Source organism: Anser cygnoides, chromosome 22 (assembly GCF_040182565.1).
Source record: "Anser cygnoides isolate HZ-2024a breed goose chromosome 22, Taihu_goose_T2T_genome, whole genome shotgun sequence".
Taxonomy (NCBI): Eukaryota; Metazoa; Chordata; class Aves; order Anseriformes; family Anatidae; genus Anser; species Anser cygnoides.
In genome coordinates, this window is record NC_089894.1 from 5052995 (window position 1) to 5080775 (window position 27781).

The window sequence follows — 27781 nt, forward strand, 5'->3', positions numbered from 1 at the left end:
CTCTGGGCTATGGGCATGGCGCAGGGCCCAGCGAGCAGCTGGAGGGGTGGAGGTGCTGTTGTACTTGGAGCTGGGGTGTCGTCCCAATCCTTGTGTCACCCTTAGGGATCTCATCGGTCCCTGTCATAGCACGGTGCTTATTGGCATGGGGGAGCTGAGCCAGGGAATGCCCCAGGCACTGTGACATCAGGCAGAACAGTGGCACCGGGCGACATCGGGCAGAGCGGTGACAACAGGCAGCGAGCCTGGGGACTGCCCCGCGCTGCCTGGGTGCACCCGAGGCCACCAGGGCGATCGTCCAGGGGGTGAGTCTGCTGCGGGGTGCCCAGAGAGGGGCGATGGGACGGGGGTCCGCACTGCAGACCCTTAACGCCCATTGCTCCGGGGTCACATCCTGTCCCTGCAGACACAGAGTCCGGGGTCACACCATCCCGGCTGTGGCCCTGCTGGGTGCGAGGACCTGGGAGTCAGCACGGCCCCGCAGGGCCCCGTTCCCACCAGGGCTGGCCAAGGAGAGGATGAAGCCCCATAAGCCACCGAAGTCCCGCAGCCCTGTGGCCTCTGAGCAGCATCAGCCACCGCAACGTGGCTCAGCAGAGAGCTGGGAAGCGTCTGCCCCCTCCTCGGCTGCGACTGCCCCCAGGGAGCTCTCCACGTCCAGTAGGACCTCCATGTCCAGCAGGACCTCCACGTCCAGCAGAGCCTCCACGTAAGTGAGGGGATGCCTCCTCTTTGGCTGGACGAAGCTTGTCCCCGTTCGTGTTTTAGGGCTCCGTTATGTTCCCTGCTTGCCCTCGAGGTAGAAATACAGCCAGGTAGGGTGCAGGGGGTGACAGGACGGTGCTCGCCTTGCAGGGGGTCTGCCCCACGCTGCACGATCCTGACGGCCGAGGTGTACCCGCCCCGGCAGGCGGTGTGCAGGACGGATGTGTCAAAGCTGGACAAAGCAATACAGGTGAGGGTGGGCAGCGTGGCCCCACACGCATCCTGCTGGGAGCACACCCGGCCCCTCAAAACCGTGTACCCATCACCCAGACGTGTAACCCGCAGCCCCAGGGATGCAGCCGGGTCGGGGAGCTGCGCTGGGGATGGCTTTGGCCACTGCTGAGCACCCCGGTGTGGCCCAGCATGGGCCCAGCTTAGGGGAGCATCCCCAGGATGGTGGCCACCAGGTCCCTTCGGTTGCCATCCCTGGGCTCAGCCCACGTGGTGTTTGACAACGTGGGTGCTCTCGGCCCCAGACGCCCCCGTCCTTGGACGCGTTACTGAAGCAACAGCGCCCACGGCACGAGAAGAAAGGAGAAACCAAGGACGTGAGCAACGGCCAGGATCAGCCTCAGCGGCGAGCCTCAGCGGCCAGCAGTGCCCCAGGGGGCTCCCCCCAGGCAGCGGGGCGCAGAGCCCCCAGCCCCCCCGAGGGTGCTGCCGCAGCCCAGGGCAGGTAACGGGGATGTTAACGGGGATCGTTCCCCGGGCTGATCCAGGTCCCCAAAGCAGGAGGACGGGCGCTCAGTGTGGGAATGTCCCTCGGTAGGAGGAGCAGCCTCTCGCCCGACCTGTGCCCGAGTCCCAGCGACGCAGAGGAGGCAGACCAGGGTCAGGCTGTGCTGGGGACAGAAGGTAGCCCTAACCCCCGGCTCTCCCCACTCCGTTCAACCGTGTTTGCTCCAAGCATACTCCTCTGAAATCCTCTGTCCCACCTCGGTGAATCCGGTGTTCTGGAGAAACCAGACTCAGGGACCATTTAATGTGCTGGTGTCCAAAACTTCTCCCTTCCTCTCTCCTCCCACCGCAGGGGACAAGGCTGATGTCCCGGACACCGTGGCGGTGGGCAGCCTGGGGACCTGCCCGGCAGGGGAAGGGAGGCAGGAGGGGCTGAAACAAGCTGAGGCTCATGGTAAGCACGGAACTGTCCTGGAGGCACGTGTACACCAGCCTTGATCCCCTTCTGTGCGTGTTTTATGGGTCCCCTGATAGCAAACCTGGGCCGGAGCTGGATCGCACAGCCACCGGCTGCAGACAGCTGGCAGGAGAAGAGGTGCTGCTGAGAGCACAGAAATGAGCACACCGGCCATGCCGAGCCTGGGCGAATCCTAATTAATCCAAAAATTAATCCAAAATTAATCCAAATTAATCCAAAAATCTTGGCCCAAAACCAAGAGCAAAGCCTCAGAGCTGGTGGCAGTCGGCCTGTGGCACCTCTCGGAGGTGAAACCCCGAGCTTCGCAGCTTCCAGGCCATCTGCAGGCTGTCCTACTCCCATCTCAAACACATTTTCATGATCTTCAGCTTTACTTTTCCAGCAGGATAAAAATGAGATCTTTATTTTTAATGGAATTTGAGGTCCTGCTGTTTACCACGTGCCTCCAGGAGCTGGAGCAGGAGGTGAGCAGTGTAACTCCCGGTGGCCCCGGTGGCACTTAGCGCAGGGTCTGGCTGCTGCCCTGCAGCCACAAGCAGAAGGTGAACGCCTTGTCCCAGGGGCCACAGCCACCTCTACCCACTTCTCCTTCAGTCCCCAGCTGGGGCAGGTGTGGGACGGTCCCCTCAGGTGCCCGTCCCTCTGTACAGGTGGCTGTGTTGGATCAGCTGCAGGAAAACACCTCGGTGCATCCTCCAACCCCAAACTCCTTTTTCCTTTCCAGAAAGCGGGGAAGCAAACGTGAGCCAGTTTCTGGAGGCTGATGGAGACTGTCACGAGGAAGGTAAGCAGCAGAGTCCGTCTGTGACCATCCCACACCTGGGTACTCTGAACAAAGTCCCTGTAACGCAGAAAATCTGAATTTCCCATTGAGCCATGGGGTGGGGCAAGACCCCTGCTTAGCCCTTAATGCCGGTGAGCGTGGCTGATCAGGCTCGGGACCACAGGAACCAAGTGCTGGGACCCCGGAGTGGCTTTTCCCCAAAAAAATCAGGGCCATGTGGCTGCACCGGCCGCCGTAAATGAGCCGTGAGCAGCCAGGGGCACCTCCTGGAGCAGGAGCAGGAGGTGGAGGCTGCTCGCAGCTCCCCAGGAGAAGCCATTTGCAAGCGCTGATAAAACAACTGCAGCCCTGCCGAACCTGCAAATGCTGGGCTGTGCTGAGGCTGCAGGCGTCAGGGACCGCTAGATGGTGATGTCCGCACGCTCCCGGCCGCTCTCCGCCTTTCTGTGCTGCTTTCCCGATCATCTCCCCCGGGCAGACAGGGAGCCCGAAGGGTTCTCCCTCGTGGAGGTTTCCAGGTTGTGGAGCCTCTACAGCCAGCCCGTCCCGCAGGCACCGCTCTTGCAGCAGCACCGCGGGCTGGGGCTCTCCTCAATGCTGCTTTTATTCCGCCGGCTCCTTCCCGAGCCTCGGAAGACCCCCCAGAGGGCACTGTGCTAAAGCTGCCTTCGGGTTTCAGGTGCTTGCTGCAACACTGAGCGATAAAAGGTCTGATGTATTTTAATAAATCCAAAAAACGAGCAAAGCTCTTCCCGACGCCACTAGCTTAAGGTGCATTCTGCCCGTTCACAACCCAGAACTGAGTTTCCCAAGTCTCCAGGAAACTTTCTGGAACAAAACGCATTTCCCCGTTGATTTTAGGGAAGCAGGTCTGTGTCGAAGAGCTGAAGTCCCACCTCGCCCCAGCAGAAACCCACTCGGACCAGCATCACCAGGAGGCAAAGGAGGATGTGGCTGTGGATGGTGAGTGTGTTCAGGTCCTGCAGCACCTGCAGGGCAGGAAGCTTAAGGATTGGGGATGAAAAGGAGAAAGAGGTGGGATTAAAATTAAATAAATAAATGAAAGCCAAAGTACTGACATTTCCCAGGGCACAAAATCATAGAATTCAGGCTGGAAGGGACTTCAGGACACCTCTAGTCCCACCTCCTGCTCAAAGCTGGGTCAGCTGTGAGATCAGACGGGGTTGCTCTGGGATTTAGCCATTATAGGATCTCAAGGAGTCAGGGATAACCTGAGATGAGAACGCTGTGCTCTAGGAAAGCCTGGACCTCCAGCCTGGATGGCTAGCTGGCCAAAAAGGCCCTGGGTTTGTGAAGCAGTTTTGTGGTGAAATTCTCCAAAATCACCAAATCCTTTGCGGATATGAGAGTTCTCGGTGTTGTAAACTCCCTTTTTGGCGAGGCATTTAAAGCTGCAGCCAAGAGCCTCCCTGCAAGCTCTTGTCTGTCTCTTGGGCTCTCCTTCCTCAAACATCTTCCCCCCCGACCACGCTTCATCTTCCCCCGTTCCCTAGGGGACACAGTCGACAGCCGGGACACAGGCTCCAGCGCGGGCACCGTGGAGGTCTCCTTAGCCAGCGAGGAGCTGCAGGAGGTCCCGGGACACACCACGGGTGGGGATTGATATTTCTCTCCTCGGTTTCTGCTCCTGCACAGCCTCTGCAGCCAAAAACCCAGAAAGAGGAGCTCAGAGAGGTCTCTGGAGCTTGGCCACGGCCTGGGATACGCCTTGCACTCAGCAGAGGTTAAATCCTCTCCGCTTCTCCCTCACCTTTAATCTCATGTTCAATTTTTTGCTTTGCATTATTTGGCACAAGTTGCTCCGTGTGTCCTGGCAAGGTATAAATGCCATCCTTCAGCATATAAAAGTAAAAGGGGGTTGTGCCTAGAGAGGGCTAGACAGTGTGTGGAGGGAAGCAAGGGTTGATGAATGGCCGTGGAAAGGAAATTTAATCTTTCTTGGCCTCAACATCCCACCCTGCCTGGGGGGGAGGGAGTTTCATTGCATTATTGTGGCTACAGTCCTTTAGATCCTGAGAAGGAAAGGGTAGGTGAAAGGCAAAGGTGTCTCCATTATTATTATTAATAACCTTTTCCCAGTCTCTCTCCGCTGGCTGCCAGCACAGAGAGGAGGTTTCTAACGCTTTCTTGTTACAGAGGACGCAGACACTGCGGATAATTTTGGTTCTGACCTGGCCACGGTGGAGATCCCCCTGGGGGAGATCCCCCCAAACCCAGAGGAGCTGCAGGAGGTGCTGGGTCCCGCTGCTGTGGACGGTGAGGGTCTCTGCCTGCCCTTCCACTGTCATTGCCAAGGCAATGTCCCCAGCGAGCCCCTTCCCGCTCCGTTCAAATATTGCCTGGGCTCTAGGGGATGAGGGCGGCACCCAGGACCTGGTCTCCACCCCAGACACCACAACCAGAGAGGTCCACGTGGGCAGCCAGGAGATGCAGGAACCCTCGGGACACGTGGAAGGTAGGGGTAGGCTTTTGAGATCTATTCCCTTAGAGGAAGCCTAAACGTCTCTGGAAACCAACAGCTGAGTTAAAAGCCTTCTGCGTGCCCGTACTGGTGTTTGTCCAGTGATGAGGATGTGATGTTAACGCAAGAAGCTACACGAAGCTATTGATCCCCTTAAAATAATGTTGTGGGTTCCCACTCACATGGGGTAGACGTGGAGGAAAGTCTCTGTGGGCGAGGGACGTGACTGCTCCTCCAGCAGTACAGTCCCCCTGCCCCGTCTCAGCCGTCACAGAGCCCTCACGCTGTGATGGGGATTAGTGTCCAATGCAGTCACTCTGGACTCCTGCCTGTAAAAAGCCAGCCCCGGCACTTTTGCTTTCAGTTTTCCCCTTTTCCAATGCCTAACCCTCCCCGAAGACTCCATCCTGCCCCCATTAGGAAGGAACCAAGCTCTAACCAACATCTGGGGCAAGCCCCTGGCTTGTGTAGCAGCTGCCACTGGGTCCAGCACCAGCACCTCATCCTCTCCATGCTCTGCTGTCTGTCATTCCCACCAGTTTACCATTTTTATAACTGTTATTTCCCCTGAATGCTCTGCTCTCCCCCTGCAGCTGATGGGAAGGCGACTTTGAGCGAACCCGTGAAGGTGGTGAGGGTGGTCCAGCAACCACCCCTGGAGGAAGGTGAGTGAGATGTCCATCGTGCAAGCTGCTGCCAGATAACAGCAAACAGGATTAGATTTTCTTCCTTCAGAAGAAAATTCTGTGGCCGTGTATTTTAATGAATTGCAAATCTGCTGGTAATGAAGCTGCGGGGGGAGAAGCAGAGGAACACCAGCAGCTGCAGTACGTTTCCAGTGGAAGCTGCTGGAGAAATCAAGGCACGGTGCTGCTCTCAACACACGCCGTGCTCCGCGTCATAACTCCTGAGCCACCAGGGTAGGAAAGCACAGCCGTAGGATGGGCTGCAAAGATTTACTTGGCACCCTCTGGCTTCTGTTCCCCTTCTTGCTGCAACTCTCCTGCACAGCACAGACCTGATTTGTCTGCGAGCCACCTCGTCTCGCTCGGCTTCCCCCTCATAGCAGCGATGCCAGGGCTTTTCTCCTCCCTGTGTGCAGGCAAGATTAATTTCACTAATGTGCTGAAAAGATTTTAAACCCTCTGGAGGACAGAGCTGGAGAAAGGCAAAGGATGTTAATAACACGGCTCTTACTTTTATTTAACCAATCTCCCTCCACCTCCTGGCTGTGTGTAGAAGGCAGTAACGCCTTGCTGTGTGGTGCTGATGGTTAAGAGAATCATGCTTAGAAGGAAAATAGTGCTCAAAAGATTTTATTTTGTTGCTTTCATAGAGACCAAAGTTGATGTCAGTGGTGAGGGCTCCATCCTGGCCACCCCGAGCATCCACTCAGCCCCAGAGAAGCTGAAAGAGGCACAAGTGGATGGTGAGTGAATCATAGAAATATTGGTAGGAAGGAGACTCCAAATCCATAGAAATATTGGTGGGAAGGAGACTCCAAACCAGCCTTCCACTTGCTGCCAAGTTATTGCCAGCACTGGATGAGGTTGGTTGAGGTTTTACCCAGCCAAGCTCTGGGCATCTCTGGGACTTGAATGCCTGGACACGGCCCAAAGTGCCTTACCCGGTTTCTCCTGGATTTTCTGGGGGTGACAAGCAGGAACTGAGCCTGGGTCTTCAGCTACCTGCGCTGTGACGCCTTCATTCTGGGTCACAGTGTGACAGGCTGGCTGTGCTGCGATGGCAATTGTGTGGCCTCTCGTCCATCAGCCAAGCCAGGTTCTGGATAAGCAGGCAGAGGCAAATATCTGCAAGAAAAAGCTTGGCATGCTGTTAATTCCCCTCTGTGATTAGTCAGCCTTTGGGTACCATGAGCCACCGTGATCACGAGGAAGAGAAAGGAAAAACAGCTTGTCCATGAAATGCTGCCTCTGTGGGCATCAGGTTGTCCCAGGTGCTGGCTGCTTTGAAGGGAAGGAAGAAGGGATATAAGGATACAAGGAAGAAGGGATATAAGCTGCCCTCCATGTCCACTGCTGGTGGGATGGGAAATCAGAGGCTTAAGTGACAAGAAGAAGGGATTTGAAAGTATCCACAGGGAAGAGCAGAGGACAGGGGACGCTGGGAGGCACAAGATTTCTCTTGCTCGATATCCTGCTGCTCATGGACAGGAGGGCACAGAGAGCTAATGCTGCTGCAGCACAAAACGGGGAAAGGTGCCATCGTAGGGTCCTTCCAGCTCTCCTCCTTGGGATGTCTGAGGCTGTGGGTGCTGGCGAGAGGGAAGCCCATGAGGTTTTGTCTTTCCATGTCCAGAAAAAGTTGCTCCTGGCCGTGCTCCCAAAACCCGGGTAAAACTGAAGCTCCTGCCAAAGAAGAGGGTTCGAAAACCCCTCACAAGGGAGACAAGCAGGTAAGCATCAAGGTGGAGACAGGGCTTGTAGGAACGCTGAGGCCTGTTGTGTGATCACGTCTCAGTTGTCAGCCTGTCCATGTCTCCTCCTCATTGTGTGTGTGGCAGTGAACTCCCACAGATCCCTCAGACGAGAAATGAGCGTGAAGCAGTGAGGAACATGACAAAGAAGCAATGGAAAGGTAACGGCACCTTGCTACGTGCTCCTCCCCGTTGACATGTTGCCAGCACGGACAGGAGTGGTTCGATCTTTAGCTTGGTCCTGCAGCACTGCGTGACCCTCCTGAGACAATAACCTCAGCTTGGGGTACACAAAGGAAGGGACAACTCCATGTCCCAAGGATGTGGGGACCCAGAGACTGAAGGAAGCGTCTCTGCCCTTTTTGGCAGAGAGACAGCTGAAAATCAGGAGAGCAGAGCTAGAACTAAACCAACCAAGCACCTCACGTCAAATACGTGCTTACCCTTCTTCTCCCCAGACTCCTCGACTGCCCTGCACTGTCAGTAGCTATTTAAAGGTAGATGCTTTGCCACTGGCAGGAAGGAACAACCCACCCCAGTCCTAAATCCCTACTGGTTACAGTTCATTGCTTCCAAAAGAACGTAAGACAGGTAGCTCTGTTCCCCCACACCACATTTAAACCGCTGTCTTCTCCCTGCCTGCCTGCAGCATTCTCCGATGCTTTCAACTTCTTCCCCAAAGACACGGATGGCAATATTAACCTCTACAGCCTGGAGGTGACTGCTCAGCAGCTGGGGATTAGCTTGGCTGGCCAGGAGGCCTACAACAAACTGGTGTGTGCAGAAGCTGATGGTGAGTGCCTCATGGAATCATAGCGTGGGTTGGGTTGGAAGGGACCTTAAAGATCACCTAATTCCAACCCCCCGCCATGGGCAGGGACACCTCCCACTAGACCAGGTCACTCAAAGCCCTGTCCGACCTGGCCTGGAACACTTCCAGGGACTGGGCTCGATGCATGGATTGTTCTGGGTGTGTAAAGTGATCCTTCTCCATGTGCCTTCCCAGCCGTGGGCAGTGCTGTACTGAGATGTTTTAAGAGCCAGGGACCGTGCTTGAGCTGTTGTGTTTGAGCACTCACCAGTGGCTCTATCCTTCACAAATGCATGCCGTGCTTTTTGGACCCCTTTACACATGCTGAAGCACTAAGTGCCACTGTCCAGTTACGTGTGAAAGTTTTAGCAGCTTGTTCTCCTGCCCTTAGGTTTTAGCAAGCAAATCTTTCTGCAGTGCCAGCTCTGAGCTGCTCACCCCAGCATTTTGTTACAGCAAAAATCTGCCTTGCTAACAGAGATGCCACTTGCTTGCAGGAGACAAGGCGATGAATTTCTCAGACTTTCTGACCACCATTACTGACAAGAACTGCTTTATCCAGACAGTATGTAAGTAAGAGACACCCTACCCATGCAAGTGTTGTGCTCCCCTCCAGCAAAACTTTCAGTTACCCAGAGATATCTGAACTAGCTGATTCCCAGTCTAATTGGTACGGAGCAAGAAATCAGCATTGGGACCCAAAGAAACAAAGGCTGCTTTGCTCAGACAGGACCGTGATAGCTGAAGGGGTTGTGACAGTGCAGCTGAGGGTTAGCTCTGTCCCCAGGCCAAGCAGCAGAGAAGAGTGGTGGGGAAGGACCATCGTAGTGCTGGCCAGTCTCAGCGAGGGGAACACAAGGACAGTGGCACAAATCCAGCATCAAGTCCAAGTGTTCCTGCCTAACAGAGCAGAGGCCAAACTCAGCTCTCAAGCAGAGAAGCAGTAGTAGTAGAAGACATTAGCCTGAACAGAGAAGCCGTTAGTAGAAGACATTATCCTTCTTTGGCTAATGAATGGCTGCAGGGACTCGTCCTCCCTTCTAGATGTCTAACCAGCACTCAGCAGAAAATGGGGATAGATCCCTATTGTCCAGATCTTTCTGGGGACTGCTGGTGTCTCTGCTCCCTCTGAGCTCTGTGAAGGTAAGACAAGGCTCAGTCACGGCTCTGACTGCTCTCCTTCTCTCCAGTCCCTGAGAAAAGTGATTCAGGCAGCTTCGATTATGTCGATGCCAGAGGAATCCTCCTCTGCAAAGTCTTGCTGAAGCTGGTGGAGTTGGCAGCTCTGCCCCAGAAAACTCTTCTTCAGATTGCCAGGTGAGCTGCCTTAGCAGTGCAAGACAGAGAAGGAAGCTCTCCACTTTACTGGGACATATGTGGATTATCTAACTTAATATGTGGATATCAGGGCCCAAGACTGTATTTCCTGAAATGTTTCATACCTAGATGGACATCCAAAAGCACCTGCATAGCTCCAGTATTTTCTTTACAAAGGTGTTGTTGTAAAGGCCACCACATGTCTATCTCACACCATTTAAATATGGGCTTTCGAGACATGTCAGCGTACAGCAGCCAGTGCTGAGCAGGCCTTGGGCTCTGTTTTGCTGGACAACTACGCCCTCTTTTGTCTTCTAGTTACTACCAGCAGAAGCTTAGGGACTACACGGGCCACAAAGCCTGGCTGGATGCTGATTTCCTCACGAGTTACAGAAAGAACAACAACAAAACTAGGAAAGATCTGGTTTATCCTATGACTTCCTTTGTAAGCGCTGCCCGCATCTCAATGATGAAGGAAACAGAGGCAGCAGCTTATATGGAACGACTCAAAGGTAAGGCTCGCACGCTGTCATTCCCACTCTATCATTCCCATTCTGTCCAAAAGGGAGTTCACCAGAGTTACAAGGGTGAAATACTGACTGGGGCTTTTCCCACAGCTTCCTCCCTTACTTCATGGTACATGGCCTCCTCCAAAGGTGGAGAATCAGTGCTTTGGTACTTTATTCAGCAAGTCCCAGCACCAGCCTCGCATTAGCAAACCCTTCCCCAGGCAGTAATAGCCAAGAGGAGCACAGAAAACAGAGCTGGAGCCAACCTTGGGAGTTCTTCCAGCCTATAACCCTCCTAGGGCAAGACGCGGAATCAAACAGTTGGAGCGGGTTGTGCTCCAGAGACTTCTAGGGACAAAGGAATCACCTTCCTGAAGTGTCTCTGGTGGTTGAGTAGCTTTGTGTTTCAAAAGAGTGAGAAACCTGGGACCTACAAGCTCTTCTCTGGTCAGAGGAAAAAGAGCAAGAGTCACTTGGCCGTGGCTGTACAGTGACCCTTGTTCTATCTTCCCCTTGCCAGGATCCGTGCCCCGTACAAGCAGCCCGTATGCTCAGGTACCCGTCTTCCCACTAATTTTGAATGAAGACACTGAGACACTCGTGAAGCCAAAAAAAAACATGCAGAAGCTGGTGAGGCAGAGAAAGAAAGAGCCAGTAGCTTCAACACAGAGCTGCTCCATCCATGAGAGAAACCACGTGCAGGAGGTGAGAGACAAGCATGATGCTTCTGATACATCGAACAGTACCAAGGGAGGCCTGGGGACAAGCCTGAAAACCTGCGTTTTGTTTAATCAGGCTGCTACCCTCAAGCCTCCTGCTCTCAGCAGAAAGCAGAAACGCTCCCCCACCATCAGCTCAGCGCACCCGAACAGACAGCGTCACCCAAAAACAGGCAACCAGGGCAAGACACAAGCACACACGAGCGTGAGATCCAGCCCCACGCCCCAGCTGCCCTCCAGGAGCCGCCCGCACAGCACTCCTCACTCGGTCAGGCACTCGCTTCACGTTTTCTCCCCCTTTTCTGCTGCAGCATTCAGTCACAGGCTCAGTTAAAACTTTTTTTTTTTCCCTGGTAGCCATTACTCTGACGAGAAGACACAAAGCTAGAAGTAATATATAATGATAGTTGGCAACCCCACTTATATACCGTGGCAAGGAGACACAGGCTGCAGATACCGTACAGCTTAGAGCACAGACATTAGGGTTGCGGTGTGGGGACTGCAATTCAGCCAGCACCGAAGGGTGACTGGTCACTCGTGCAACCTATATATTAACTGTCTGGCGAATGTTTTAACTAGACGTGGGTATTACACGGCAATTTTCTCCTAAGTGCAAGGAAAAACGAAACCAGAGGTATAATAATAGCTTAGTTGTTTATTACTGTTAATTGTCAGCATGAATTAGTTATAACCTGCCACCACCACATCCTAGCGTGCCGCCGAGGTGTATTTTTAGCCTTGCACGCACATCTGCGGCACGTGCTCCCACCGGGGCCGAGCCGTGGGGCTTCCCCCCATGGGGCTCTGCCTCCTCCTGAGCTTGGCCCCCCTTCTCCTTTCCTCTCCCTTCTCCCCTTCGCTCCCAGGAGGCGCGGGTGGCCCAGCAGCACCAGCACAGCCTGGCCCTCCGCCAGCGCGCCAGCCTGCTCAAGCTGTGGCGGAAGATCGGCGGGGCCGAGATCGGCCGCCAGACGGGCAGCAAGCGCTTCCACCACACCTTCTCCACCTACTCCTGGTCGTGGAACGCGTGCCAGGAGCTGGTGACCGCCGAGGAGCTGCAGGCGCTGGACCGCCTGAAGCGCCGCCATCGCCGGGCCACCAGGCAGGCGACCGCCACCAAATGGACGTTCCTGGACCCCACCAGAACCCGCTGAAACGCCGGACGGTGCCGGTTTGGGCCGGGCTTCGCCCCCACCCTGCCTTCCGGGGTAGTAAAACGCGAAATAAGAGCCGAGACAAGCGTTTTGATCGTTTTTATTCCACCGCACGCGGCCGCAGCCGCGGGTCGCCGCTCCCCTGAGGCGGCGCTGAGGTAACGGCCGCCCCCTCCTCCCCCCCCCCCACCGCCGCCTTCGCGCGCGCTTCCCGCCGCCGCCGCCCCACGTGACCGCGGCCTCCCGCCCAGTCCTCTCTCGGGTCGGGCCCCGCCTCCCTCCCCGGGGCGGCGCTTCCGGTTCCGGTGCCGCGCGGCCCCGTCATGGCGGCGCCCAGCGAGGAGGCGCTGCCGCAGCCCCGGCGGCCGTTCGGGAGGCGGCTCCTCACCGACCCTGCCCGCCTCTTCCAGCACAACGCCTGGTGAGGGCGGCCGCCGCCTCCCCGACCCCTCGGCGGGCCCGCTGAACCCCGCTCCACCGCCTTTCCCTGCCCGCTCCCCCTAGGCCGAGGCCCGTGGAGCCGCCGGTTCGGGTGCCCGCGTGTCCCACCGGGGGTGTCCGTGTCCCGGGGAGCCCCAGCCTCGGGGTGTCCCTTTCCTGAGGGAGCCCCCGCCCCGGGGGCTCCCAAGTCCCGGGGATCCCGTGCCCCAGGGAGCCTCAGCCCCCGGGGTGCCTCTGCCCCCGAGGAGCCCCTGTCCCTGGGGTGCCCAAATCGCGGGGATCCCGTGCCCAGGGGAGCCTCAAGCCCGGGGGTGCCCGTGCCCCGGGGAGCCTCTGCCCTCAGGAAGCCCCTTCCTGAGGGTTCCCCTATCCCCAGGGTACCCCTTTCCCCTGGGGTGCCTGTGCCACAGGGAGCCCTTTCCGTGGGGTGTCCCGGTTCCTGGGGAGCACCTGTTGCAGAGAGCCCGTGCCCGAGAGAGCCTGTGCCCCGAGAGTGTCCATGCCCCCGAGCGTGCCCCTTTCTGAGGGTGCCCATGCGCCAGGGAACCCCTTCTCTGGGGTGCTCAAGTCGCGGGGTGCCCCTGCCCCCAGGGAGCCCCTGTCACGGAGAGCCCATGCCCCAGGGAGCCTCAGCCCTTGGGGTGCCTCTGCCCCTGGGGAGCCCCTGCCCTCTGGGGTGCCCATGCCCTGGGGGTACCCCTATCCCAGTGTCCAAGTCACAGGGAGCTCTTGTCCCTGGGGAGCCCCTTCCCAAGGGTGCCCCTATCCCTGGGGTACCCCTGCCCCCGGGGGTGCCCATGCCCTAGGGAGCCCTTTCCGCTGGATGCCCAATTCGTGGGGTACCCCTGCCCCTGGGTAGCTCCTGTTGCGGAGAGCCTGTGCCCCAGGGGTGTCCGTGCCCCCAGGAGTGCCCGTGCCCTGGGGTGCCCCTTCCTGAGGGTGCCCGTGCCCCAGGGAACCCCTTTCCTGGGGTGTCCAAGTTGTGGGGTGCCCCTGCCCCCAGGTATCCCCTGTCACGGAGAGCCCGTGACCCAGGGAGCCCCAGCCCTGAGGGTGCCTCTCCACACCTGTTGCGGCGGTGCAGGTGGCCAGAGGGGTTCATCCCCAGCCTGTCGCCGTGGCAGGGCAAGGCTCCGCATAACGGAGCTCTCAGGGCTCGAGTCAGCCCCGAGCATCGCCCCCCGCCATTTCTGCTTCGCAGGAGCCCAGCCACAGACAACTGAACAATTCCATGCCCCCTCCCAGCGTGCTGGCCCGCTGCCCAGGCTCCCCTCTGTAGCGCCCGGTGGGGTGCAGAGCAGGCAGGGGGGCAGCTTGGCCTGGGGCTGGCGGGCTGCTGGGGCTGCCCTGAGGGCTTGGAGGTGCGGAGGAGCCCAGCCCTGCTCATCTGGTGCTCGGGAGCACCCATTCCCCATGGTCCTGAGCCTTTCTCAGGTCGGAAGCAGTCAGGATTCGCAGCCTGCCCCCTATTTCAGGAGCACATGCTGCTTTGCTTCGTGGCCATCGATTCACTGCTATAGTTAACGCAGTATCTGCTCTCAGACACTTACAGCTTTCCCACCCATACACACGAGCAGCTGACGTGTAAATCGAAGGGAGGTAGCTTCACCCGTCGGCTGCCACGCGATGCCGTAAGAGTGTGGGATCACGCCAGGTGTTAGTGTGGAGCAGGAGGGCTTTGGTTGCAGAAAGCTGTTGTTTTAGAGATGTTCAGGACCCAAATGCTTGAATTTGACGGGAACTGAAGGTATTTTGCATTTCTGAAGTAAATATATCCACTTCAGGGCTCTGGCTGCTATGCTCTGCCCTGTTGAAAATCGGCTATGTTTAATCTGTAATAAAGTAACGAGTGCATGTATCAGCTTGTCATCTATTTTGGGACTATTCTATATCAAAGGTGTGTTACAAAAGCGTATCCTCAATAGTATTTCCCTGCAGAAACTCCCTAGTAATCTGGTTTTTCAGAGACAGTAGTTAAGGCTTTGTTTTGTTGCTTAATATCAAAAGGTTAATTCTTCCTGAGGCCAGAATTGTTCTTCTTGATCCTTGTATTTTGCTTTTCCTTCATTTGTTTTAATGAAAAAAGGTGAAGTGAATCACTTTAATGACTATACAACTTTGTATGCACATTTAAGTTATTAATAGGTTCTTAATGCTTTTAAGATTCCTGCATATTTTTGTCATAATTGGATTTAATATTAATGTAACACTTTACCTTCCAAATAACCCTAGCTGCCCTCTTTCTTTTAACTTGAGAAATAAAACGTAATTTTCTAAGACAGCTAAATCAAACGGACCATGCTGACGACCTGCTCGAGCGAAAGTATGCGAGTGCCAACCTGGCAGTCACCTGTATAGGAACGATTACTTGTTTTCACCGTCGGGGAGTGGCAGCTCCTCTCCAAGGAGGCCTGTTTGTGCTGAGTGCCCCGGTGGTTTTGTAGGAAGGGTTTAATTCCTCTCAGCTTGGCTGACCATCGAATAGGGGAAAGGATTAGGGGACAGATTTGGTGTCTCTTGGGATCCCTTCTAGTTGTGCCTTTTGTAATGCTCCAGTAGCTGGTACGTTGCTGCCGAGCTAGAATTGGAGATGTGGAAAAGCTCCACAACCGTCGGCGGGGAGAGCTGTTCAGACCTTTCTCTGTTTGTCTTTGCCTCACGATTCTCAGCTGAGTAGCTCACCTTCATTTTCACAACAGGGATAATGTGGAATGGTCGGAAGAGCAGGAAGCCAGTGCCAAGAGTAAAGTTCAAGAGAACAGCTCGCAGCTATTGCCACCAGATAAACAAGGTACCTTTAGATATTGTTGTAACGCATCAGTCCCGACTGTGTGTACAGCAGCAGAACAGCCTGAGCTGCGTGTTCATCTCCATGTGTTCCTCCCTTCCCCCTCTCTCCTGAATTATTCAAAATACATTATTACCATGTGCGTGATAGTGAAAATGGCGGAGAAGGAGTCTTTCTGTTCTAAATTTACCTCTCGGTGACTTTTCCACCTTCTGCCAAGGCTCGTTCTGGGGAAGAGAAATGACCTTGGTTGGGAGGAGTCATCTTGGCTTGAGATTCTTTGTTCTTGAGATTCTTTGTTCGTGGTGTGTACATTTAAATAGTTGGTAGTGTTTCCTGTCAACAGGCTTCTTTCAGTGTAGAGCAACAGTCTCATATGTGTTTTGCTCTCTAAAGCTTAAGTTCTAACAGTTAATCTTCTGTTTGCTTGCACGCTGTAAGATTTTTTTTTCCCCTCTTAAGAGGCTCAAATAAAGTAGTGTCCGTACCCATCCCTACCGAGTTAACAAACAGCACGGTTGTGCTTAAATCTGAAGTGAGGAGAAATGGTTCTATCCTGATGGGAGTGTTTATCGTCAGAGAGGCAGAAACGGGTTTCCAAATTTATTTCCTCGAACTCGGCTTAAAGGATGTCAATACATCTAAAATGAAAGCTTACCTGAACGGGAGTCGAGCTAGAGGTGCACAGCTCTACGGTCAAGTTACGTGGTTGAAGCCGTTCCGGAGTTGGTTAGCACTGCATCTTCACACCTCTTAGGTACCATCCAGTCCCTCAGGTGACGGTGCTTTCAGATTTCCTGTTCTTTGGTATGATAAGAGACTCGTTTGATGATGATCTTGTTATATCCTGCTGAGCTCTAGGATGTATCCGCTCCTTTTGTTCGAAGTAAATTGTGTGTGTCATCTGTAAGGCAGCGCCGAGCACTACTGGAGCTATTCAGCCACTTCCCATATAGCTTCCAGTTGTGTTCACAATAGCAAATTTAATTATACCAAAGAGCAACCCTCCTAATTTCTTGGATTCCCAGAAGTATCCAGCAGCTTCTATTGTGATACCCATTGTGTTGAGTTCATTTTAAAATCTGGTTAACATTAAAGGCTGCTGTCTGTCATGCTTTGAGAACCTATATGCAACTATGAAATTGTGGAGAAATTTGCTGTTAGAGCAGTTTGTCAGGTCTTCATGATGTATTTCCCAGACCGAACAATGGGGGACAGTCAAATTCTGATGGCCGCTATTCAATAGGAAGCATGTGGAGACAATGGGATGGCTGAAACATAGGGGAGTCAGCCCAGCCAAATGTGCCTGAAGGGTCCGGTATTTTGAGAATCAGAAACGTCCAGGCAGGAGAACAAAGACAGGCTATTGGTCATTATGGCTGTATTATTCTTTGGACTTCTTGGGCTGTCAGAATTTATCCTGAAGAAGGAGGGAAGTTCTGTGTGCTGTACAGAAGGTGTATCTGCTGCCTGGAATCAGAGAAAGAACTGAAGGGGTTTCTTGGTTTTCTTTAGAGAAAGCCCCCATGCGACTCAAGGGATCTCTGGTTCTCTTCCTGTCTTTTACGAACAGTTATTTTTGTTTGCACTTCTTCTGCAATGTGAAAGGGTGAGTAGGGGCTTGACTTTGGGTGTGTCCTACCAAAGATGAGCAAAAAGGTCAGGAGTCCTCGTCAAGAAAGACTGTGGAGGAATCCGGCTCGCATGCTGATGTCCTTATGAGCTAATACTACAAAAAGGGTCTTGAAGCAAGTATTATGAGAACTTCTCTGACAGAAGTTGTGCGGGAAGTCAGACTGAAAAATTAGCATGGTCATTTTTAGCTTTAACCCTGTTTCTTGCATGATCTCTATCAGCTGGCCCTTGGCTTCTTGTGTTTATATTGCTAGCGATCCTTTATTCTAGTGCTTTTAAAATGAACTCTAAATAAAGCTTCCGCACATCTGGGTTGGAGTGCAGCAGCTGTTCAATAGCATCCAACAGAGTTTCACAATAATTTAGGAAGAGCAAAAATGTTGGTGATCCAAAATGGCTGGCTTGGAATATCGCCACAGCTCCTGACGGGAACATCCTGTTACGGTCAGGGGCTGCCATGGCACCTTTAGGGATGAGCAGGAATCGGGCTTTTATATTTTTGTTAGCTGAAAGAGCGTTTTCAGCCCCAGCAGCCTTGTGTTTCCCTACTAGTGCGTGGAAGAAGTGGCAGCTCAGGAGTGAGTGCACCCGGGACTGAATCCATAACTCTTCTTTCTCTGACATTAGCAGTCATTGAGCGTCTCCTGTGCAAGTAGTAAACTCTCTTGACTGCTTGTGTTGAGGTATGGTGAGATCACGGCACAAACTTACTGCTCTCTCTAGTCTAATATCAGGCTAAAATTTCTTTCAGCGTGGTGTTTAAGGACAAGGCTTCTTAAAAGGAGAATATGCTTGTAATTGAGGTAAAGAGATTACTTTTATATATAGTTCTTGTGCTTCAGGGATAGATCCTACTAAAAATACGTGATTGACTTCTGATTCTTTGTTAAAGCTATTTTTGTCTATAAAAGGCTACTTTTTTCCAGGCTACTTATTTTTCCAGGTGGTCTTGGTTCCTTCTTAGTATCTCCCTTCAGATGTCTTCTAACCATTTTGATGCTCTGAATTCAGAAAGACTAGTAAATAAACTGCAGTTCAGATAACTATAATCCCCAATTTTAGGATGCCTGTTTTTTCTCTAAACCCTACTGTTAGTGGATGTTGTGGAGAGGCTACCCATTCTCACATACAGTTGGCGTCTTTAATGGTTGGAAATTTTCTTTGCATTCAGTAACGAACTTGTTGCCGTGCAAAGATGTCTAAGGAGTTGCGTCTTATTGAGATGCAGTTGGGGTCTCTGGCCAAGGCTTTTAATACCTCTAGTTGATTACAAGCACAGAAGGCTATAATTAGCTCTTATTTGCCAGGACAGAAAGCTTACTGCGTTGATGAGAATTCAGGAAACCAATTGGATTCTTCATTTCCCATGGAAAAATAACTCATCGAAATATACCTGCTCTGAAATATGTGAAGCTGTGGAAATAATTCTGTGGATAGCTCTGATTTCATTAGGTTATGGCTTCCTAAGAGTTCTTCCAGCTCTCTGTAATAATCATCTTGCTACTGGAATGTATCTACTTGGTGTGAAAATAGCATTGCTTGATGCCAAAGTTAATTCTTGCAACTTCAGTCCATCCCCCTTAGCTCTGCGCTCTTACTTCAGTTGTAGTGGTCACTTCTTTTCCTCTCTTTTGTTTTAATTTCATGCCTGTGATGTTCCAACCTGCACAGAACAGTGGAAAACAAAGTGCTAAAGACTGAACTCCAGGAACGTTTGTGTAAAACATGCTGTCCTGTAATCCTGGAGTATTGTGTAAACGCTAATTGAGCTTTAGGCCTGTGGAGTTGACTAATTTTGCTGTTTCTCAGTCTGAAAAAAGGGGTGGTGTGTCAGACGGGAGCTCTTCAGCTCCAGGCACTTGTCATAGAATTCCTTAGAAGTTTAAGTGCTTGACACTTAAAGTCATGAGGCTCCAAATGAATTGCTCCTGTGAACTGAATAAGTTAGCGTTAGGGATGGAAGTAAAACCTGGATTTCTTCATTCCAGCCTCCTTCAAAGAAGCCTTTTCTGTTGCCAACTTCCTTTAAATCCTACCAGGAGACAGGCAGTTTCCTCTTTCTATTTTCTTCTCTTCCTTCTTCTCTTTTCCCTTTATTATTCCTAACAAAGTGACAGTAAGGAGGCAGACTGAGTGTTCTTGTGGGATGGTACAATTTAAATCAAGGTGATTTTCAATCAATAACCTTACTTATTATAAGGGATTACAGCAGATATCTGCAGCGGTCCCTAACTGACTGAACTGATTAAACTGAGACCTTCTGATTTGACTGCTGGTGATGTTTTTGTTTGTGTTTACAGAGGAATACGAGGTGAATGCTAAGAGGTACTGGGATGACTTTTATAAAATCCATGAAAACGGCTTCTTCAAGGACAGGCACTGGCTGTTCACTGAATTTCCTGAGCTGGCACCGAATAGGAACCCAAGTCAAAATGAGGACTCTGTGCGTGAACATAGTTACAAAGAAGAATCCAACAACGAAGGGCTGGGAAGCTGTGAAAATGGACATTGCTCATTAGAAACCAGGGCGGGGAATCAGTTAAACCTGATAAAAAGCACGCCTACATTCTGCACGGAGGAGCTGGCTCCACAGAAGCGTAGTGAGGTGAACCAAAGTTACGGAGATTACCCGGGATCCTCTGCATCTTACCGCATATTAGAGGTAATGGCTATAGAGCAAAGAATCACACTTTGAACAGTCTCTTATATCAACGCTGGAGTGACTGGGTGTAAAAACATGTCACGGCAAACAGCAAGTGAATGGCATGATTGACTTAAGTCAGTAAAATGCAAAAAAGAGAGAGGGTAGCTTAGAACTTGGGGTTCTTTTGGTTCAGACAGCGTCCTGGCAGAGCACATGGGCTATAAGGAGTTTTCCACGCTTGAAATACAAACTATCTCATGTTGAAACAAGCCTTTAAGTCATCTTCTGTGTAAGAAGTTGATTGTTTTATTTGTCTGTATAAATCTTTCCCTTATCTTTTGTGTTTTGTGGTTTTGTGCTAGTTCTTGTTTGCCTTGGGAGATGGATAATGAAACAATGAAACCAAGAATGTAAAGATCCTGTTTGTTTGGGTCCTCCTGATCCACCTGATAGCAGTGGGAATCTCAGATTAATATAGAGTATCACGCTTGTCCTGGGCAAGCTTGTAGGACTTACAAATATTAGACTCCTAACAGCTCATAATGACCTTTTGCTCTGCTAGTTTGTTTAGTGTGGATATCACTATTTTTGCTGAATGCTCATGTGCTGTGGAAGCTCTGCCCTCCCAGGGAGAGTCAACATAAGCTGCCCTTTAGATTTGCGTATAATCTGAACCCTGGAGACTTCCTCAGACTAATGTTCTTGGTTCGTGGTGGCTTTCCTTTCTCACCTGAGTATTCTCGGTGCTGTCTGTCACTGGGAGCCCTTGGTGGTATTTTCTGCGCAGTCTTTTGATTTTACTGATTGTTTAAACAGAGACAAATTCCCCAAACCCAGTTGTGTGAGTCCTCTTTTCTTCAAACGGGAACAAGTAGAAGGAATAGCGGGACAGAATCATTGTAGGCCTAGCTGTAACTTGAGGAAGAGCCATCTAGTGAGGGGAACTCTGAAACAGCAGGATGTAATTATAGTAAATCAAACTTCTTTCTCCATTGCTCCGAATTTCTATAGAAGTTAATGTAACTAATTCCCGGCCTTTGCCAGTGCCTCAGTGACTCATACTGGTTGTTGTGCTTGGGATTCCAGAAAAAACAGTTTTCAGAGAAGTAACAATATGGCTTGTTAGTAAGATTTCTGGAAGAACTGCCTAACTTAGTGGTTTCCCACAAATGCTCATATGTAGGCCTGTTTCTCAGAGCTGAACTTACTCAGAACTTACAGTGATATTTGCAAATGGTCATTGCTGTGCTCATGTGTTACTTGTGAGTTGCTCTTTGTTCCATGGCTGTAGAGAGATGATTTGAAATAGTTGTGTGGGACATGCTGAAGAAACAATTTTCACTATGTACATGTCTGTTTTGCTTGTGCAGGTTGGCTGTGGTGCTGGAAATACGGTCTTCCCAATCCTACAAACCAACAAGTAAGTAGTTCGTAGCAGGTTTTTGCCTGCATGATAAACCAGCCTCTGAAAAACAATTGGAAAAGTGCTGCATATGGTTTTAGTTTTGACAATTTCATAGAGAAAGGCCGTATGTAAATGACAGATGTGCCATACAAGTCTTCAAATAATTGTATTTTGAGCCTGGAAATCTTTGGCTTTAGAGTGCAACCTACAAAGCATGATGCGTGTTTGCATGTCTCATTCATACTCATTCAAGCATTTTCATACAGGCCTTAGTGTCTCTCCTTCTCCTGAAGAAAATGTAAGCAGTCTGTTCTATGTGAGAATAACTGGAACATAAGTGAACAAAGTGCTCCACTCAATTTCGCACAACAGATGAGAGAGAGACATTAAAGCCCGGCATTTCTGCCCCCTATTTTTGTGTTCTGTGAGTTTGAGACACTTTTTTAATTCGTGTGGAGCACCTTTATATAAATTATGATAGTTTCTTTTATTTATTCCAGTGACCCAGGCCTTTTTGTTTATTGCTGTGATTTTTCTACAACGGCTGTGGATCTTGTCCAGGTAAACTCAACGGTGACTTATGAAGGTAGGAAGTACAAGGTGCCAATTGCACATTAACCCAAGTATATCATAGCTTCCACCAGCTGTCTAGATATGTTGGAAGCTTTCTGGTTTTAGCTAGCCCTGATGCTGACCCTCATACTGGTAAATCAGGAAAATGAGCCATCAAAGACTGGAGAAATGAGGGAAGCAGGAGTACTGAGAATGTCACATTGGCAGCAGACAAGCCAGCCAGATTTCCTTTCCCCTTTGGTTGGCAGCACTCTTGTAAGTGCAGTGCTCTTTTAGTTGAGTAACTGCTGAACCTTGAAAACATTCAGGCTATTTTTTAACAGCAGCTGAAGTTGGTTTTGATTTGTGTGTGCATTACTGTCACTGCAGTTCTGGGAATGTGGTCTGACTGCTTCTGCACAGACAGCTGTGGAGGGGTACTGCTGTCTGTGGAGCAGGAGGCTGGGATTCAGTCAGAAGATAAATACTGCTAACAAATTTCAGGTCAGAACAGAACTGGGAATCCGTGAAGTATCAAATATAATCAGTCACTTTATGAGGTGAGATGGGAGCGCAGCAGCAGATCCAGTGTGCCATTTCGTTCTCTAAGCTGACACAAGCACTGCTTATAGAAGCCACTACAATCCCTAACAGCAGCTTTAGAAAATTAAACAACTTATGGAAGTCTGCATGAGATTTTATGAGCGTAACTTTAGGGAGCCAGGTGTGATGGTTGGGGTATTGAAAGTAGCTTGCTTGTAGTTGAATATTGATTTCAGTGATGCAGGTGCCCTAACACACCCACTTTCATAAAGATTTCCTACTTAACAGAGTAAATTTCTCACTTCTTTCTACTATTAGTGGGAAATCCAACCTTAAAATTGCAATTATCCCTCAATCCAGTTTTGCGTTTTTTTTGGCAGTGCTCATTGCCTAAATGTAACAAGTCCAAAGCTCTCTGTAAATCTCCTACGTGTACTTATTTTTCCCTATCTGACCAGGGAGCCCATCAACCCTGTCTAGAACTCTGTCTCTCCTATTTAGTTCAGTGAAGCTGAAACAGGTCTCTGGACACATCACGTCATTATGTGAAAGTTGAAGTGCTCCCATGTCCAGATAATATGGAGATCAGGGGCTGCTGATGTGTGCTAATTCTCTAATATCTCTCCCCTTAAATACAGAACAATGCAGAATATGATTCTTCTCGCTGCTTTGCGTTTGTCCATGATCTGTGCAATGACCAAAGTCCTTTCCCAATGCCAGATGAGAGTCTTGACGTTGTCATTCTTATCTTTGTCCTCTCAGCAATTCTCCCAGAGAAGTAAGTTTTAATAATTCCTTCCGGTTCCAAAGAAAATGCACATAGAACTGGAGTTCTTTACTAGGGAAACTTTAAAACAGTACAGAGAAAGTAAAAACTTTAATGGTTGAAGTCTGGCTGGTGACCAGCGGGAAGTACTTGCCATGTTGTTATACCTTCTTCCATTTCATTCAGTTTAGATAAGGCTTCTTATTAATCTGTTCAAGTTATGCTGTCATGACTTATATCACAGACTTAAAATTCCCTGGCTGTATCTCTGTAATCTCAATGTATCTCGTCTTCTTCATCTCTGCAACTTCACTACTTCATCTCTACAGTTTTATGGACTTCACATTGAAGTCAAGGACTAAAACAGCCTGCAGTACTGATGTATTTTGACAGTTGCACCACTTTTGGTTGCACAAAGTAATGATATTGGGAATATCAAGAAGGGTTTTCTATTGCAGTCACCTGTTGCCAAGAGATCTTGTACCAAAAATGCCAAAGAGATTTATCAGACTGGCTAATAACAAAGCTCACTGTACTCCATGATGTTGCTGCATGGGATCTCCCTGGACCGTTAAGTTGAGGAGGAGACTGGTAGCTTTCTACGTAATGAATTATTTAGCTTCAGCACTTGCTAGATAGCAAAATGATCTGTGTGCCATCCATATCTTTATGGAGTTTAATTAACTAACAGTTGAATAGGGAAACATTACACAGTTTGACCACCTGTGTTATAAGCATGGTGCAGAGAGGCTGTTAGCAGCTAAATAGCTAAACTGTTATTTGCATGAACTCTGCAAGAGCAGGAAAGAGAATCTTGTTAAATGAAACGTCTATCCGGAGCAGAATACATAAGGGATGTTTGATGGGTAGTAATAGGCAAGAACTAATGGGAAAATGCTCCTTTGAATACTTTTAGATGAGGCTGCTGGAGCTGAGCCTGCACTTCAATATGTGGAGATGAAACTCGTAGAGCCAGTGTAAAAGTTGTAAAAATGGCTTGGTGGTTGGGTGTCAGGGCTTTGCTAGGTACGTGTAAAGCTCCAGAGTAGGTCTCCTAATATCAAGGAAAATTAAAGTTTGTTCTGTGGCTGGTCCAGTTTTTTGCTAAACCTCTGGAAGTGGAACTTGCAGGTACTTTGTTTTAGCAAATTCTGGTACGGGATAGGTGTAATTCTGAAGTGCTGAATGGCTGTGGTTGAACTCTTGCTGTGGTCATGGTTGCTTGCCTGTTCTGAACGCCAGCCGCACTGAGCTCTCAGCACCAGTTTGTGGGAGGTATGCTGCTGTATTTTTAGGCTCCAATACTAGATGAATTTCTCTTCAGCAGGTGGGAAGAAGGGAGGGGGCAGGTTCAGAAAACAGTTTAGAAAAGTACTGTGCTTAGCATGATGATGTGCTATGACCTATGAAATGCAAATAAATGACTTAAATATTCCTGTTCTCTCTTTAATATTCCCTTTGGTTTTATTTCACAGCATTTTTCTTCAAGTTCACTTTCTGCTTGTTTTACAAAAACCAGTAGAGATATTTTTGTAATTAGTAAGAGAGAGCAATTAACCCCTGCTGTGGTAGGCTAAGTTACCCATGTAGAAAAAAAAAGCAGAATTGGGGAGTGTCAGAAAAAAAGGTGGCCAAATAAAATCAACCCACCTAAGCCTGCGAGAGCTCAGAAAAGTGCCAATTTTTGGTAGCTTTTTGTACGAAGTTGAAACAGAAATGAAGCTTTATACCACCTTTTTGGGAAAGTAGGCTAAGTAAACGGGCGTGATTTTGCAGACTGTTGAGTACGGCTTTTTTGTTCTTTCCTCAGGATGCAGTGCATCGTTAACAGACTGAGTCGCCTTCTGAAACCAGGAGGAATGATTTTGTTACGAGATTATGGCCGCTACGACTTGGCCCAGCTTCGGTTTAAGAAAGGTATTTTCATTTCCCTTGGGGTGCCTTACCAGCTCACTAACGGATGATGCTTCTCTGGAGTAGTGTCTGCCCTGTTTGGGAGGCAGCTCATTAATTCTCCTCAAGCACAGCATGTGCTGGGAGGAGAAGTGCCTCTTGTCGTTATATGCAGTTGGATGGCAGTTGTTGATTTTTAAATGATAGCTGGTAACTGTTTAAATCCTTCTTGCCCTTAGGTCAATGTCTGTCTGATAACTTCTATGTGAGAGGTGATGGCACCAGAGTCTACTTCTTCACCCAAGGTAGGAGGCTAGAAAACGTCCCTCTGGCTCTGCTCACTTCTTTTTTGTCCTTGTGCCCTGTTTTGTCACTAGATCTTTCCAGCCTGTTTTTTCTTGGAGCAGCGTGAAATACTAAGTGTCTCCCAATTGCACGGGGGCCTGGGCCTGACACTTACTGATGCGAATGTGGCACAGTGAATTCTTAAGCAGAAGATCCTTTTTAGTTTAAAACTGGTGTATTTGCTACACTGGGAGGAATGGGAGTGGAAGAGCTCTCCTTGAATCTTGTTGCCTGAGAAGGATGCAGTGAGATGGACACAACTGGAAGGTCTTCTCTTAACTTTACTGACACAAGGGAGTAAGAGGAGTGTGGTTCAGCACAAAGCTGAGGCAGCCTCCTCGGTTTTGTTGCTGCTTTGTGTTCAGCAGGGTTTGTATTTCTCTCTCCTTATCACCAGTCGCACCTCCAGTCACTTCCACTGAGGGCACATCTGCAGAGTCTGTTTTAGAGCAGTGACACAACTGCAACAAACCATTCCGTTCCCTGCTGCACAAATCTTGTTTGTCACAACAGAATTAATGTTTAATGCGTGTTTGGCAAACGCTTCGCTATGGCAAGCATCTGATAAAAGAGCACAAGCTGAGACCTGTTAGCCCTTTTCTACAGAAACTCCGTACAAATCACGTGCTCCCAGGCTGCAGTTGAACGAGCTGTCTGCTGCTCAGCAGGACTCTCTCTGGCTTTGCCCAGGGCCACTGTGCTGGGGCACTGTGATACTATTTGCTTGGTCAGGAATACCTAACAGTGTAAGTGTTGCAGCCTTGAGGGCTCTTGGTGCTTTGATTGGGCCCCAGCTGGGTGTGGTTTTTTACGGATTTTTTTTTCCAGACTTAACCTTAATGAATCCAGTTCCCCTCCAGCCTATACAGCAAAGATCTTATTGCCACCCTTTTGAAAGTGTAGGCCTGATTCATCTGATCCCGTTCTTTGCTCTTGCAGACTCTGAAATCCCTATGGGGGGAGGGAGAGGGGGAGGGAATGGATCTGTCCCTGCTCGCCAGAAGATGTTCCCTTAATTGTTTACTAGAGGCAATACCCAAGTCTGGAATTGCAGTTGTTTTCTCCCTGTCAAGCCTCTGTAACTCTAGTTGTCCTCACAGTACTTCTTTCCTTCCTTAGTAGGAGGTAAACTCAAAGGAAACTGGTGAGACTGTGATCTTAATCCCCCCATGCCACAGCAGTTAAGTCCAGTCTGATCTTCACATTTCCCTGCCAGACAGAGACCGTGAGTTTCCTCTGGCCTATCTTTCAACTCTGTTTAGCCCTCAGCGTGAGCAGGTATCAGTTAAATGAAAGCTGTACCATCCTTATCTCCTTCTCTCTGCTTACAGATGAATTAGATGATCTCTTCACAAGAGCTGGGCTGGAGAAAATCCAGAATCTGGTTGATCGGCGACTGCAAGTGAACCGTGGGAAGCAAATGACAATGTATCGAGTGTGGATCCAGTGCAAATACCAGAAGCCTGCTGCCCCTCAGCCATGAGGAAACCGGGCGTGCTTTTTAGATTCAATCTTCTTTATGGCCATGTGCAGGCTCCTCCTGGTGAGAGCTGTTAGGGAGGCCAGCGTGCACAGAACCTCAGTGCCTTTTACAGTGCCTAGCATCGCTTTGAGTGAATTTTGTTAAGGACAAATGCTCTAGGAGGAGACCAAGCAGTATTTTAAATGTCTTGCCACTGGGCTGAATTTTTAAACTTGCTAATGGTCTTAACAATGTAAGAAATGGCCATGCTGTCTAAGAGCAGCTGAGCAGGCTGAATAGCAACTGACTTTCACTCTGGATTTCTACATGAAGCAGAAGGAGATCTTCAACCTTACCTCTGTGTTGTGTACTCTTGTCTTAGGGAAAAAAAAAAAATAATCGGTAAGTCTGCCTTTCTTCGTGGCTGGTCACTAGGCGTGATATGGATCCCTTGACCTACTTATCTCATGCAGCTCTCTTACAATCATTCAGGTTTGTGCAAATCCACAAGATAAAATACGTTGGTCGAGGTCATGACCTAAGAGCATTCTAGTTTCTCTGTTCCGCCTTCCCCATGGATGCCTCCTGGTGAGCAGGTAACCTGTGGAGAGAGCAGACTATGCTGCCTTGCCCCTTACTGTTCACAAGGATGTTTGTCTAGGGAGCAAGCACACTGTACCTCAGGTGCTGTAAATTCACATCAGGCAGGGTTCAGGCTTTCAAACATCTGGGGCTGATGCCAGTTTTAGGGCACCTCCAAAGTGCAGAGAATCAAAAGCAGATTGTGAGACCAGAGTTTATGCAGAATCCATTTCCTGCTTTTTCTGCTCGAGCAGTCGGAACTGTTCTTGCTGGCTGCAGTCAGGTGACAAGCTGCGCTGCCCTGTGATGGTGATGTGCTAAACCAAAGTAGACAAGACACCTGTCTTTGATAAGAAATCTGAAGAATGTCTACCACTTTTCTTTAATTTCTCAGAGGAAGCCAACCTTGTGGCTTTCTGACGGTATTTCCCCACCTTTGACAGCTAACATCTTTTATCTCAACTTGTTTTCTTTTGTGATTTTTAGGGTGTGGTACAACAGGTATTAGAATAAATTTTGTGGTAACGCTTTTCAATGCTGGTTTGATTAATACAAATCAGGCTTCCACAGAAACTCACGTGCTTCTGGAGG

General features: G+C 50.1%; 2 protein-coding genes across 2 annotated transcripts; both read left to right on the top strand.

The window, feature by feature from the left end:
- Positions 1-171: 171 nt before the first annotated feature.
- Positions 172-12236, top strand: EFCAB3 (EF-hand calcium binding domain 3). Its single transcript, XM_048046446.2, has 23 exons — positions 172-305; positions 407-709; positions 856-955; positions 1242-1441; positions 1535-1620; positions 1796-1897; positions 2344-2385; positions 2646-2705; positions 3567-3668; positions 4220-4318; positions 4863-4982; positions 5077-5181; positions 5781-5852; positions 6524-6616; positions 7507-7603; positions 7712-7785; positions 8274-8417; positions 8933-9004; positions 9626-9752; positions 10071-10264; positions 10782-10966; positions 11057-11248; positions 11847-12236. The coding sequence occupies exons 2-23, from the start codon at positions 519-521 to the stop codon at positions 12132-12134; spliced, it is 2745 nt and encodes a 914-aa protein (XP_047902403.2). The 5' UTR covers positions 172-305; positions 407-518; the 3' UTR covers positions 12135-12236.
- Positions 12237-12400: 164 nt separating this feature from the next.
- METTL2A (methyltransferase 2A, tRNA N3-cytidine) lies at positions 12401-27725 on the top strand. The gene is made up of 9 exons (XM_048046460.2): positions 12401-12555; positions 15275-15366; positions 19299-19660; positions 21013-21062; positions 21548-21608; positions 22781-22920; positions 24719-24825; positions 25041-25106; positions 26478-27725. The coding sequence occupies exons 1-9, from the start codon at positions 12458-12460 to the stop codon at positions 26627-26629; spliced, it is 1128 nt and encodes a 375-aa protein (XP_047902417.2). The 5' UTR covers positions 12401-12457; the 3' UTR covers positions 26630-27725.
- The last annotated feature ends 56 nt before the right edge of the window (positions 27726-27781 follow it).